At 50.8% G+C, this 15,000-nt stretch overlaps 1 protein-coding gene across 1 annotated transcript in view; it reads left to right on the top strand.

The window, feature by feature from the left end:
- Nucleotides 1–15,000, top strand: part of slc12a2 (solute carrier family 12 member 2) — a 56,255-nt gene that overhangs the window by 25,357 nt on the left and 15,898 nt on the right. The window contains 14 exon segments of the mRNA XM_083670069.1: nucleotides 1,234–1,466; nucleotides 2,735–2,845; nucleotides 3,048–3,156; nucleotides 3,552–3,679; nucleotides 3,987–4,071; nucleotides 4,632–4,789; nucleotides 4,981–5,088; nucleotides 5,258–5,381; nucleotides 5,964–6,065; nucleotides 8,822–8,977; nucleotides 10,617–10,716; nucleotides 13,160–13,271; nucleotides 14,451–14,591; nucleotides 14,982–15,000. The exon segment at nucleotides 14,982–15,000 is cut by the window's right edge and continues 91 nt beyond it. Of these exon segments, the coding sequence (XP_083526195.1) occupies nucleotides 1,234–1,466; nucleotides 2,735–2,845; nucleotides 3,048–3,156; nucleotides 3,552–3,679; nucleotides 3,987–4,071; nucleotides 4,632–4,789; nucleotides 4,981–5,088; nucleotides 5,258–5,381; nucleotides 5,964–6,065; nucleotides 8,822–8,977; nucleotides 10,617–10,716; nucleotides 13,160–13,271; nucleotides 14,451–14,591; nucleotides 14,982–15,000 (1,686 nt within the window).

Below are 15,000 nucleotides of genomic sequence, written 5' to 3'. Positions count from 1 at the left end.
GGAGCTGGCAGGGAGGTCTGAAATGGATCTCTCTGTCTCTCTCTCTCTGTCTCTCTCTATCTGTCTCTCTCTCTCTCTCTCTGTCTCTCTCTCTCTGTCTCTCTCTCACTATGGGCAATGGGAAAACAAAACAAAGGATTCGATTTTGTTTAAAATTTCCTGGTGAGGAAAAGATGAAATCATATCGTAGTAAAGACACACACACACACACACAGGGGGATATGTGTGTGTTCAGTGCTCCAGGAGAAGTGGTGGAGGGCGTCAGGCTGCTTGTCCTCCTGACTGACTATGACCTCGCTACAACCCCAGCCTCCACTAGCCTCCACTAGCCTCCACTAGCCTTCACTAGCCTCTCCACCTCTCCTCTCCTCTCCTCTTTACAGTTCATCTCCTCCTCACATGCGTGCGTGCGTGTCGTCTCAGATGTCTAAATTAAAGTCACATGGTGTGGGGGGGCTTACTGTAATAGTCCCCACCAGTGAACGCCAGGGCATTTCTAATCCCACAGGGGCTAATCTCCCTCGGTATTCCACTGGCTCCCTAACTGGTGTAAAATGGCCGTCTCAGAAACAGCTCTGTGTTGTCCAGAGGGACGCAGGGACTGGGTAGGGCCTCTCTTTCAAAACAGCCTCAATTCCACAAGATGTTGGAAACATTTCTTTCAGATTCTGGTCCATGATGACATGATTGCATCACGCAATTCCTGCTGATTTTTCAGGTGTGCTTTCAAGCTGTGAATCTCCCGTTCTACCACATCCCAAAGGTGTTCTATTGGATTCAGATTCGGTGACTGGGAAGGCCACTGAAGAACACTGAACTCATTGTCATGTTCATGAAACCAGTTTGAGACGACTTTTGCTTTGTGACATGGTGCATTATCATGCTGGAAGTAGCCATTAGAAGATGGGTCAATTGTGGTCATGAAGGGATGCACATGGTCAGCAACAATACTCAAATAGGCTGTGGCATTCAAGTGATGATTGATTGGTATTAACGGGCCCAAAGTGTGCCATGAAAACATTCCCCACACCATTACACCACCTCCACCATGAGAAGGTGTACAGGTGTTCCACCACCTCCACCATGAGAAGGTGTCCAGGTGTTCCTCCACCATGAGAAGGTGTACAGGTGTTCCTCCACCATGAGAAGGTGTACAGGTGTTCCTCCACCATGAGAAGGTGTCCAGGTGTTCCTCCACCATGAGAAGGTGTCCAGGTGTTCCTCCACCATGAGAAGGTTTACAGGTGTTCCTAATAAAGTATTGGGTGAGTGTATGTCTGACCTGCCTCCTCTCCTCTCCTCTCCTCTCCTCTCCTCTCCTCTCAGGCGGTGCGTACTATCTGATATCCAGGAGTCTGGGTCCGGAGTTCGGCGGTTCCATCGGTCTGATCTTCGCCTTTGCTAATGCGGTCGCCGTAGCGATGTACGTGGTGGGCTTCGCCGAGACGGTCGTGGAACTTCTCGCGGTAAGTCCTCTGAACCTAGCCATGCTAGCCCTGCTAACCCTGCTAGCCATGCTAGCCCTGCTAGCCCTGTTAGCCCTGCTAGCCCTGCTAACCCTGCTAGCCCTGTTAGCCCTGCTAACCCTAGCTCTAATGTTAGATCTAATGTTAGCTCTAATCCTAGCTCTAATGTTAGATCTAATGTTAGCTCTAACCCTAGCTCTAATGTTAGATCTAATGTTAGCTCTAATCCTAGCTCTAATGCTGATTTAATGGTAATGCTAGCTGTAATGCTCGAAGAAGAAGACTGTTTATTTGGCTATGCAATCAATTGTCATCAATTGTAGGAATGTGGTATGTGCAGCCCCCCCCGAGACAACACACATGCACTGCCCCCAAGGGATGCTAATGCTAATGCTAGCTCCTCTCTGTGTGGAAGCTCTGTTCTCTGGTCTGTTGGTGCCAGGGTCGTTTAGGAGTCCAGAGGACTAAGCAGCTCTATTTTTAAAGGAAGCTTCATGCAAAGTTAATAATGACTCCTTCAAGGGCTTACACACACACACACAGACACACAGGCTCTTTCAGATAAGGCCAGTTTGCTGGTGGTGTGTAATTGATTCAGGGTTGATGACAACGTCCTGCTTGTGTTCCTCACTTCCTTATACGGTCACGCCCACAAATTAGTTTCACACTGTTTTGATTCTGATGCTGTTTCAGCTTCATGTTTGGATGATGTTTCAGCTTCATGTTTGGATGATGTTTCAGCTTCATGTTTGGATGATGTTTCAGCTTCATGTTTGGATGATGTTTTAGATTCTCACAACATTCAAAACTGAGGCTAAATGTAGAAAGTAAAACATAGAAATGCTGTGACTGCATTGCTTGGTTAACTTTGATTGGATGGATGACAGTCTGTTGGCCTGACAGTGACATTGCAGTAAGGTTGCAGTAAGGTTGTAGTAAGGTTGTAGTAAGGCTGTATCTTGGTTGTTCCAGAGCGTGGACTGGCAGTAAGGTTGTAGTAAGGTTGCAGTAAGGTTGTAGTAAGGTTGTATCTTGGTTGTTCCAGAGCGTGGACTGGCAGTAAGGTTGCAGTAAGGTTGTAGTAAGGTTGTATCTTGGTTGTTCCAGAGCGTGGACTGGCAGTAAGGTTGTAGTAAGGTTGTAGTAAGGTTGCAGTAAGGTTGCAGTAAGGTTGTAGTAAGGTTGCAGTAGGGTTGCAGTAAGGTTGCAGTAAGGTTGTAGTAAGGTTGCAGTAAGGTTGTAGTAAGGCTGTATCTTGGTTGTTCCAGAGCGTGGACTGTGTCATGACTGATGAGATCAACGACATCAGGATCGTCGGCACCATCACAGTCATCCTGCTGCTGGGCATCTCTGTAGCAGGCATGGAGTGGGAGGCCAAGGTAAGACCCCTGACCCCTGACCCTGACTCCTAGACCCTAGGTTAGACCCTAGCCCTCTGTAGCAGGGATGGAGTGACCTCTGACCTATAGGTTAAACCCTGACCCCTGGCCCCTAGGTTAGACCCTGACCCTTGATATGAATTCTAACACATACTAGCGGTGTGTTGATATGAAGTCTAACACCTTTCCTCCGCTCCTCCAGGCTCAGATCTTCCTCCTGATCGTTCTGATCACGGCCATCTTCAACTACTTCATCGGAACCTTCATTCCCGTCAAGTCCAAGGAGTCGTACGGATTCTTCCGCTATGACAGTACGCCCCGCCTCCCCGCTGGCCTACGACCCAGTGCCTCTCTGGCATGGTTTTAAAGGCTGCTATTAAATCAGTAGTAGAGATGCTGTATTTGCTGCAATCACAAGACCAAACCAATTGAATTACTTGAAATTCACTTTGTGGGCCTGATCCTCATCTCTGAGATCAACTGATCCAGTCTGTTCCAAGATGCACTGCCAGGGAGTTTTGTTAATTAATCTCTTTCTATTTCTCTCTCTGTCTGTCTGCCTTATCCCTCTATCTGTCTATCCCTCTATCTGTCTATCCCTCTATCTGTCTATCCCTCTATCTGTCTATCCGTCTATCTGTCTATCCCTCTATCTGTCTATCCCTCTATCTCTGTATCCCTCTATCCCCCCCCCCCTCCCCCCCAGGTGAGATCATGATGGAGAATATGGGACCGGACTTCCGAGGCGACGAGACATTCTTCTCCGTCTTCTCCATCTTCTTCCCGGCCGCCACCGGCATCCTGGCGGGCGCCAACATCTCCGGGGATCTGGCCGTAAGGACCAACTCTACTTCAAAACCGCCGTTGTCCGTTCCACCTAGAACCACACGCCACACCAGTAGAACCACACGCCACACCAGTAGAACCACACGCCACACCAATAGAACCACACGCCACACCAGTAGAACCACATGGAGGAATGACCATTCCTCATTCCATTGTGTAATGCCATGCATTACAATGAGCCCGTCCTCCGATTTCTACCTTCACCAGCCTCCCCTGGTATGGAGGACCTGTTGTAAGGGTGCAGTGTTTTGGCTGATGGATGACCCCTAACCCCTGTGCCCCCCCCTCCCCCCAGGACCCCCAGCTGGCCATCCCCAGAGGAACCCTGCTGGCCATCCTGATCACTGGCATCGTCTACCTGGGCGTGGCCGTCTCTACAGGTGGGTGGTGGCGCGACGTGATTGGCTGGTTGGGTGCTGTGTGTGTGTGTGTGTGTGTGAACAGACTGTAAATAGACGGTATAGTTCAGAACATAAATTCTGATTTAGAATTTGTACACAAAGTATTCCATCTCCATTCCATCTCCTGACATCCAAGCTTCATCATCATCATCTCTGAAGATGTGATTGTTCCCTTCATGGTTTTACACTGACGAAGCCTAGCTGGTGAAACCTTCATTGGTGTCCCTGCACCGAGGAACACCCAGTCCATCACACACACTCACATAACACCAGTCATTCAGACGCTTTTATCCAAAGACACTTCCAATCAGTCCATGTGTCTCAGTAAGGGAATCAACTAAACATCATCATCATCATCATCATCATCAGTGAGACCTTCCATCAGAACCAGTGACATCAGTCACAGTGATGAAGGAAGGAGGACATTATTTGGTATAAAAATGAGTTTTAAGAAGAGATTTAAAAGCCAGTAGTGATAAAGTAGTGATGTCGCCGGGCTGGCGTGATGGTAACCATGGTAACCAGCTGCCTCCCTCCAGGCGCCTGCATCGTCCGTGACGCCACAGGAAGTGACAACAACACGCTGAGCGCCCAGTTCATGGGGAACTGCTCTGACGCCGCCTGCAAGTTCGGCTACAACTTCTCGTCCTGCAGGGAGGACTTCAGCTGCAAGTTCGGCCTGCAAAACGACTTCCAGGTACGTGTGTGTGTGTGTGTGTGTGTGTGTGTGTGTGTGTGTTGGGAGGGCAGGGGTGTGTTAAGGAGTGTGAGAGACTGTTTGGCTCTGGTGGCAAAGGTCCAGTATGTGTGTGAAGGAAGGGGTGTGTGTTGGAATAACAAATGACCAATGATCTTCCTCCTCCTCCTCCTCCTCCTCCTCATCTTCAGGTGATGAGTATCGTGTCTGGTTTCAGTCCCATCATCACAGCTGGGATCTTCTCTGCGACCCTCTCCTCTGCCCTGGCCTCTCTGGTCAGCGCTCCCAAAGTGTTCCAGGTACAGTACACACACACACACACACACACACACACACACTGACTGACACCCACACACACACCCACACTCTTACACACACACATACTGACTGACACACCCACCCACACTCTCACACACATACACACACTTTGTCTGACTGTCCCCCCCCCCCCCCCCCCCCCCCTCCCAGGCTCTATGCAAAGACAACATCTACCCTGGCCTGGGCATGTTCGCTAAGGGCTACGGCAAGAACAACGAGCCCCTGCGCGGGTACATCCTGACCTTCTGCATCGCCCTGGCCTTCATCCTCATCGGTACGCTGCACCGCCCAGACCTGCTGCCCCAGAGCTAGCACACAAAGCTAACTAGCACACAAAGCTAACTAGCACACACAGCTAACTAGCACACACAGCTAACTAGCACACACAGCTAACTAGCACACACCGCTAACTAGCACACACAGCTAACTAGCACACACAGCTAACTAGCACACACAGCTAACTAGCACACACAGCTAACTAGCACACACCGCTAACTAGCACACACAGCTAACTAGCACACACCGCTAACTAGCACACACAGCTAACTAGCACACACAGCTAACTAGCACACACCGCTAACTAACACACACCGCTAACTAGCACACACCGCTAACTAGCACACACCGCTAACTAACACACACCGCTAACTAGCACACACCGCTAACTAGCACACACAGCTAACTAGCACACACCGCTAACTAGCACACACCGCTAACTAACACACACAGCTAACTAGCACACACCGCTAGCTTATAATGCTAGCATACAGTATGAATGTAAATGTTACCAACACATGCTACTCAGTCCTGTTGACATCTAAAACTCTGTTTTCAAATGTTTATTTGTCGTCTGCAGCTCAACTGAACATCATCGCTCCCATTATCTCCAACTTCTTCCTGGCGTCCTACGCCCTCATCAACTTCTCTGTGTTCCACGCCTCCCTGGCCAACTCCCCAGGTAAGACCACCACTATAGCCCTGTCCAGAATCTAGCCCCTACTCCCTAGCCCCGACTCCCTAGCCCCGACTCCCACCCTAGCCCCTACACCCTAGCTCCTTCTCCCTAGCTCCTTCTCCCTAGCCCCTACACCCTAGCTCCTTCTCCCTAGCTCCTTCTCCCTAGCCCCGACTCCCTAGCCCCTACACCCTAGCCCCTACTCCCTAGCTCCTTCTCCCTAGCTCCTTCTCCCTAGCTCCTACTCCCTAGCTCCTTCTCCCTAGCCCCTACTCCCTAGCTCCTACTCCCTAGCTCCTTCTCCCTAGCCCCTACACCCTAGCTCCTACTCCCTAGCTCCTTCTCCATAGCTCCTACTCCCTAGCTCCTTCTCCCTAGCTCCTACACCCTAGCTCCTACTCCCTAGCTCCTTCTCCCTAGCTCCTTCTCCCTAGCCCCTAGGATAGATAAAAGCATGTTGGTGAGACATCCAGGAATGAGGGGATGTTTCTGACCTGACCTTCCTTCCTTCACTGTGCTGTCCTGAGGAAGGGCCCTGCACCTGCAGAAAGTATTGGAGCCTAGCAGGACCAAAAAACACCAAATTTCAGTTAGGGACACACACAGCAGAGCCTTTTCTGATGCGTAGAAGCCTCCTGCTACATATCTGATTCTGTCATCATCAGTCATAAAGTTGAAAAGTAAAACAACAGCACAGTCAGTAAAAACAACAATAAAAATAGTTAAAGATTAAAAGCAAGTTTAAAAAGATGGGTTTTGAGGGATCGCTTGAAGGAGGATTAGATTAGACTAAGACTAGTCCTAGACTGAAAAGCAATTTTCATGAAGAAACTCACATAAAAAGTGTGATGGAGGCCAGGACTAGGCTTAACCTGGGTCAAGGAAATTGACCCTGTAAATGTTAACAACATTATAGACACGATATACAATATAGCATGGTTGTAAACAGGTCCTACAGAAGCCAGACCCGGCCCCGTCCGTGGTACAGTCCGTGGTGCAGGAGGGCGGTGTGTGACTTGGCTCAGGATCTTGAGGCTAAACCATTGTGACCCTGCGGGGGTGGGCGGTCATCCCTAGTGAGTCAGACACGGTTAATGTGCGCGTCTCCAGTGGTTCTGTATTAGCCTTCTTATCTCCTCCGTCCCCAAATAGCCGCTGCTCAGGATGACAGATGTGGTCACATGGTTGAGTTATGACGACAGTTCAGAGAGGAAGAGTGTTTTGATTAAAAGGGGGCCTGTGATTGTGGCCGTGATGAGAGTCTGCTGTCACAACACTCTGGTTATCTGATCTGTTTCACAGCGACTAATCAACCGTATTTCATTTAGCAAGAAAGAAATGAGAGTTTGAATGTGAAGAATGTTTTCATTGTGATATCAATGTGAGAAGGAGTTTTTTTTGTGTTATGAAGTGTGTGTGTGTGTGTGTGTGTGTGTGTGTGTGTGTGTGGTGTGCCAGCTGCTTTATAAGGAAGTGTGTGTTTTTCCTTTAAAACCGAAGCTGTAGCCGACCAGCAGGTACTGAGTCTCTTATTTAACTCTGACATCGACCCCTGCACCACGCCCTCCATCCAGCCACACGGACCTACAGGGTACAGTCCTCCAGGGGAGGGAACAGCCCTTCAGGGGAGGGTACAGTCCTTCAGGGGAGGGAACAGCCCTTCAGGGGAGGGAACAGCCCTTCAGGGCCCTCCAGGGGAGGGAACAGTCCTTCAGGGGAGGGAACAGCCCTTCAGGGGAGGGAACAGCCCTTCAGGGGAGGGAACAGCCCTCCAGGGCCCTCCAGGGGAGGGAACAGCCCTTCAGGGGAGGGTACAGCCCTCCAGGGCCCTCCAGGGGAGGGAACAGCCCTTCAGGGGAGGGAACAGCCCTTCAGGGGAGGGAACACGCTGGCCAGGCTCCAACAAACACACTAGTGTACTAGCTAGTATGCATGGCCCAGACGGGGCTTCCAGGGGAGGCTGGTGGAGGTAGAAATGGGAGGATGGGCTCAGACAGCAGCCTCTGCCAATCTCTCCATGCCTGGTAGACCAGCCCCCCAGAGCCCAGTGTCACCCTCCTCTGAGGGGGGGGGACCCAGTGGGCTGTACCCTGTATGTCCTGTGGTTCAGTAGAGAGAGAGTGTGTGTAACAGCAGCAGCTCTGTCAGACTGTACCTCATTGTTACTAAACTCCCTGTAGTCTAGTTCTCTAGAACCCAATAAAACAGGTTGCCATGGCTTCACGAGCAGAGGACAATAACATTCCTCTGCCATGTTCTAACTTCATTCTTAATCCCAAATGCATCTTAATAATCAGTGACATTTGCAATATTAAGCCTTTTCATATTTAATGATTCAGTAATTTCACCTAAAACGATACTTATTGGAAATGTGATGATTCAATTGTTGATGGTAGTTTTTACTGCCTCTTTATCCTTACACGATGGCCACGGGTAGAATTTACTATTTACATTGAGTGAAGGGTAGAATAGGAGAAGCTAGCTGGAGGAGAAGCTAGCTGGAGGAGAAGCTAGCTGGAGGAGAAGCTAGCTGTAGGAGAAGCTAGCTGTAGGAGAAGCTAGCTGGAGGAGAAGCTAGCTGTAGGAGAAGCTAGCTGGAGGAGAAGCTAGCTGTAGAAGCAGTAGCTGTAGTACTACATGATGCAGTGTTCTAGATAACCTCAGGAGTGCTTTCATAGCAACGTTCATCTTAGGAGGAGATCTGTAGGAGCTCTGATCCCCCCCTAACCCCCCCCTCTCTGCCCCCCCCCCCCCCCCAGGATGGCGTCCCAGCTTCAAGTACTACAACATGTGGGTGTCCCTGGCGGGCGCCGTCCTCTGCTGCGTCGTCATGTTCGTCATCAACTGGTGGGCGGCGCTCCTCACCAACGTCATCGTCATGGGCCTCTACATCTACGTCAGCTACAAGAAGCCAGGTGGGCAGCGGTGCTGACGTCATCACAACGAGACGCACGCCACAGCGGCAGCCATCTCTCTGGGTTATCTGCCGATCTCTCTCTCTCTCTGTCTCCTCTCTCTCTCTCTCTCTCTCTCTCTGTCTCTCTCTCTCTCTCTCTCTCTCTCTGTGTCTCTCTCTTCTCTCTCTCTCTCTCTCTGTCTGTCTCTCTCTCTCTCTCTCTCTCTCTCTGTGTCTCTCTCTGTCTCTCTCTCTCTCTCTCTGTCTCTCTCTCTCTCTCTCTCTCTCTCTGTGTCTCTCTCTGTCTCTCTCTCTCTCTCTCTCTCTCTCTGTGTCTCTCTCTGTCTCTCTCTCTCTCTCTCTGTCTCTCTCTCTCTCTCTCTCTCTCTGTCTCTCTCTCTGTCTCTCTCTCTCTGTCTCTCTCTCTCTGTGTCTCTCTCTCTCTCTCTGTGTCTCTCTCTGTCTCTCTCTCTGTCTCTCTCTCTCTCTGTGTCTCTCTCTCTCTCTCTCTGTCTCTCTGTGTCTCTCTCTCTCTCTCTCTCTGTCTCTCTCTCTCTGTGTCTCTCTCTCTCTCTCTGTGTCTCTCTCTGTGTCTCTCTCTCTCTCTCTCTCTCTCTCTCTCTGTGTCTCTCTCTCTCTCTCTCTCTCTCTCTCTGTGTCTCTCTCTGTGTCTCTCTCTCTCTCTCTCTCTCTCTCCGTCGTTGAGCTGTCATCCTCTCATCCTCCTCTAGGAAGCATCTCAGTCAGGGGGGGTTTCCCACTGAACATGTTCAGGTCTCCAGTTCAGGGAAATGACCCTTAATTGAAAACAAACACGGTTTCACCTCCATTAAGCTACATTAGCAGAGTGCTACATTAGCTAATAGAGCCCTACCCCCCCCCTAGACAGTTGATTATTCCGGTTTATCTTTAACTCTTTCAGTGCCGAGGGTGAATAAAGTCGCCCAGAAGGTCAACATTCTAGAGCACTGAGGGTGACTTTATTCACCAGAAATGCATCAATGATGATGCTTCATTTTGCAGCCAATCAGAGTGTTGCTGGGTAAACACCACATAGAACACTTGGCCCTCTAGGTGAAGAGTGTTCTGGAACTCTTTGGCGGTTGGTGAGTTAAACAGGACAACATGGAGGAGGATTAGCATCGACTTTCTACTCAGTCTGTTGGTTTGCGTACGGGATGGATTTCTCTCCGTGTTTCTGTCCATGTCGTGATGTCACCTGGTACATGAATAGATCTCTCCCCTGTGGTGTTTCTATGGCGACTATAAAGGGGTGTGCTGATTGGTCCTCAGGTTAACTTGTCGTAGCCTCCTACGCCAGGCAGCGTGACTGCACTGAGGTGGGCTGGAACCTCTGTGTGTGTGTGTGTGTGTGTGTGTGTGTGTGTGTGAGGTCCCCTCTGTCCCCTCATGGGTCAGATGGCCAACTGGGTCTCCACAGTTTCACAGCTTCACACCCAGCTCTCTACACACACACACACACACACTGTTTGATACACAGCTCTACACACACTCAGACCCACACACAGTGTGACACACAGCTACACACACACACACACGCAGAGCCTCCCTACCGATTGCAGCTCCGCACGGCCTGACACCATGCTGGATCCCCACCTATACCCCACACTCACGTGTGTGTGTGTCCTCTGTTGCAGATGTGAACTGGGGCTCGTCGACCCAGGCCCTGACCTACCACCAGGCGCTGACCCATAGCCTGCAGCTCAGCGGGGTGGAGGACCACATCAAGAACTTCAGGTACCATACAGAACCAGAACCACACTCTCCACGCCCACCAGGTCCTCTACCAGGGTTCTGCCCACCAGGTCCTCTACCAGGGTTCTGCCCACCAGGTCCTCTACCAGGGTTCTGCCCAGGAGCTCTGAATAGTGTGGCCTGGATTGCATCATCAAAACCCGACTTATAACCCGTTTATTCATGTCAAAATGAGCCAGAAATACCAACAATACCAACAATACCACATCTAAACGCTGAAATCACAGAGGAACAACGATGTCGTTGGCGATCAAAGATAGTTATGTTAGTTAAGTCATGACTAAATCTATAGTTTAATAAAGATAGTTACTCCATCGTTATTAAATCTATAGTTTAATAAAGATAGCTACTCTATCATTACTAAATATATAGTTTAATTTGTCTTGTAATGTTTACATAGTGGCGTCACCAGGTTCACAGCTTGGCTTAGAAACCCTCTTCATTCTCTGAGGAGAACCCTGTCCTCTACCTTCTAACTCTGTCCTTAACCCTAACCCTAACCCTAACCCTAACCCTTAGAAACCCTCTTCATTCTCTGAGGAGAACCCTGTCCTCTACCTTCTAACTCTGTCCTTAGAGCCGCCTGTCCCCAAAGTCTGCTCCTCCTGAGGCTGCTCCTCCTGAGGCTGGCCCTCTGGACCACCTGGTCCCTACGCTAGTCACTCAAATACAGCGTCACCACGGGTCGTAATGTCCTCCAGTTGAAGGTCAGAACAGGACGTCTGGAGGACAGTTTAACACCGGTCACTCTGGTGTCCCTGTTTCATTGTGTTGACATCCTTCTAAAGCCGTCTCCTCCTCTAAAGCTTTTAGCCGGGAGGGAGGGAGGGAGGGAGGGAGAGAGAGAGAGAGAGAGGGAGGGAGGGAGGGAGGGAGGGAGAGAGAGAGGGAGGGGGGGAGAGAGAGAGAGATTGTTGCTCCTCTTACCTAATTACCCAGAGTGTGTCCGCTGAGCCGCACAGGTGAGCTAGGGCTGCAGCTGCTGTGTGTGTGTGTGTGTGTGTGTGTGTGTGTGTGTGTGTGTGTGTGTGTGTAGACTGCTGAAAGTCAGGCTGCAGAGCCCCCCCCCCCCCTACACACACAGCACGACACACTCTGGAGACTGTTGTGTAACAGGACACCTGGGACTTCAGTGGCAGACCCCCCCCCCCGCTCTCCCCCATCCCCCCGCTCTCCCCCCCCCGCTCTCCCCCATCCCCCCTGACTTCATCTTCTGATGACTGATGACGTTATGAATAGTGTGCGAGGTCAGGTGACAGACCACAGCCTATGAGAGTTCACTTCCTCCATGTTCTGGAGACAGGAAGGACATTGGCTGCTGTCGTCGCCATGCAATTCCCCCAGGGAAGCGTTCCCATGGCGATACGCCGAAAGGCCAGGGATTTGGAAGCTTCTAACGTTGTCTTTAGAGTTCTAACACACACACACACACACACACACACACACACACACACAGGCCTCCAGCTCCTTTAATCCCAAGGTCTTAACATATTTGCTTTGATGTTGGCTCCTCTGAAACTCTGCTGGTCACTTTCTGTTCCTCTCCTCCGAGATGAGGACCGTAAAGTCTCAAGGTCACAAGGAGAAGACATGACTGATGAACACACCTGGTGACCTTCACACAGTCAACAGGGGTGTATGTGTGTGTGTGTGTGTGTGTGTCCGTCCATGACCCCCCTGTGCAAGTTTCTCTCCTGAAATTACATTTAAAAATAAATAAATATACAAATAAAAAAATCTTCCTTTCTTAGGCATTGTGACTACTTTATCTTATAAAGGCGGATAAAGGCGTCTGCTAAATGTCTAAAATGTAAATGTAATGTAATTAACGACACACTGCTACAGTACCTGACGGTTTCTAACCCTAACCCTAACCCTAAATACTGACTAACCCTAACCCTAACCCTAAATACTGACTAACCCTAACCCTAAATACTGACTAACCCTAACCCTAAATACTGACTAACCCTAACCCTAAATACTGACTAACCCTAACCCTAACCCTAACCCTAAATACTGACTAACCCTAACCCTAACTACTGACTAACCCTAACCCTAAATACTGACTAACCCTAACCCTAAATACTGACTAACCCTAACCCTAAATACTGACTAACCCTAACCCTAACTACTGACTAACCCTAACCCTAACCCTAAATACTGACTAACCCTAACCCTAAATACTGACTAACCCTAACCCTAAATACTGACTAACCCTAACCCTAACTACTGACTAACCCTAACCCTAAATACTGACTAACCCTAACCCTAAATACTGACTAACCCTAAATACTGACTAACCCTAACCCTAAATACTGACTAACCCTAACCCTAAATACTGACTAACCCTAACCCTAACTACTGACTAACCCTAACCCAGCAGACTCATACCTGCTAACCTGCGTGTGCTCTGTTCTCCCCTCAGACCCCAGTGCCTGGTGATGACAGGCTACCCTAACTCCCGCCCCGCCCTGCTCAACCTGGTCCACGCCTTCACCAAGAACGTGGGGCTGATGATCTGTGGCCACATCCGCACGGTGAGGAAACTGGCACTGTCCGGACGCCATTTTGGCTTTGGCTCACAAGCCACCACTGCACCCAGGGACGCCGTTATGGGTCCATTTCCTAGCCTGCCACCCTGCACGCGCAGGGACGCCATTATGGCCTTGCAGCATCGGCGCGGTAACCACCCACGGGCCCTGGAGACGTGGAAACCTCCGGAACGCCGGTGGAGGAGATTAGCCAACCACAGAGCGGCTCACTAGGCTGGTGGTGGTGGTGGTGTTGATGTTGTTGTTGTTGTCATTCGTCCCCCTGGTCACATTTCCCATCATCACTGCTCCCATTTAGTGATTTCTTCCTTCTTTTTTTCACATAAAACCGTGTAGTGGGGCTTGGGGGGGGGGGGGGGGGGGGGCTTGGTGGGGGAGGTGTGTGTGTGGGGGGTGCTTGGCAGGGGAGGGAGGGGGCTTGGCGAGGGAGGTGGGGGAGTGAATGACTGTTCCATTAGGCCAGTGTGGACACTGAGGTGATGTAATGTTGCTGCCACTGTGCCCACAAAGTTAAAAGCTACTTTATACACACACACACACACACACACACACACACACACTCCCTCTCTCGCCAACAGCAGTCTGAGAGGCATACAGCCGTCTCTAGCTACCCTCTCTGTATCTCTCCCTCTCCCTCTCCCTCTCCCTCTCCCTCTCCCTCTCTCCCTCTCCCTCTCCCTCTCCCTCTCCCTCTCCCTCTCTCTCCCCCTCTCCCTCTCCCTCTCCCTCTCCCTCTCCCTCTCCCTCTCTCTCGCTCCCTCTCCCTCTCCCTCTCCCTCTCCCTCTCCCTCTCCCTCTCTCTCTCTCTCTCCCTCTCCCTCTCCCTCTCCCTCCCTCTCTCTCCCTCCCCCCCTCAGTTCTTCCATTAGCTGTAAGGAGACCAGAGCTGCTCCTGGTTCCAGAGACATTGTGTCCTGATGGAGTGATTTTCCACATCTCTGTGCACTGGAGGCTTTAAGCCGGCAGCTGCTCTGTTATGAACCCAGATCCATCTGGGATGTTTATTAGTCCTGTTCAGACAGCCTGCGTAGGCTGGGACTGGGGCTGGGGCTGGGGGCTGGGAGGGAGATTGGGGCTAGGACTGGGGGCTGGGGCTGGGGCTGGTACTGGGGGCTGGTACTGGGGGCTGCGTCCCCTCCCTGACGTTGTCCTTTGTCCCTGTAGGGCACCAGGAAGCCCAACTTCCGGGAGCAGTCCAACGACCAGATCCGGTACCAGCGCTGGCTGCTCAAGAACGAGACCAAGGCCTTCTACACGCCTGTGTTCGCCGAGGACATCAGGCAGGGAACACAGTACCTCCTACAGGTGGGAGGCTGCTACTGCACCGGGGAGCACACACACACACACACACACACACACACACACACACACACACACACCAACACACACACACAGAGGGCCATACACACACACACACACACACACACACACACACACACACACACACAGTACCTCCTACAGGTCAGAGACTGGTACTGCACTGGTTGCACGCACGCACACACACACACACACACACACACGCACGCATACACACAACACAACACACACACACGTGTGGGTGGAGTTGTGTAATGCTGGGTTTGGGAGAGGCAGCACTATGTGAAATTGATCTGGAAAGAAGCAAAGTGATTTAGTAAGGTTGGTTTGGCCTGTTTCTCTGTGTGTGTGTGTGTGTGTGTGTGTGTGTGTGTGTAGGCTGCTGGGCTGGGTCGTC

This window comes from Argentina silus (assembly GCF_951799395.1).
Source record: "Argentina silus genome assembly, chromosome: 5".
NCBI lineage: Eukaryota > Metazoa > Chordata > Actinopteri > Argentiniformes > Argentinidae > Argentina > Argentina silus.
The sequence above is the reverse complement of the archived record's forward strand: the minus strand, read 5'-3'. Positions and strand labels throughout refer to the sequence as shown.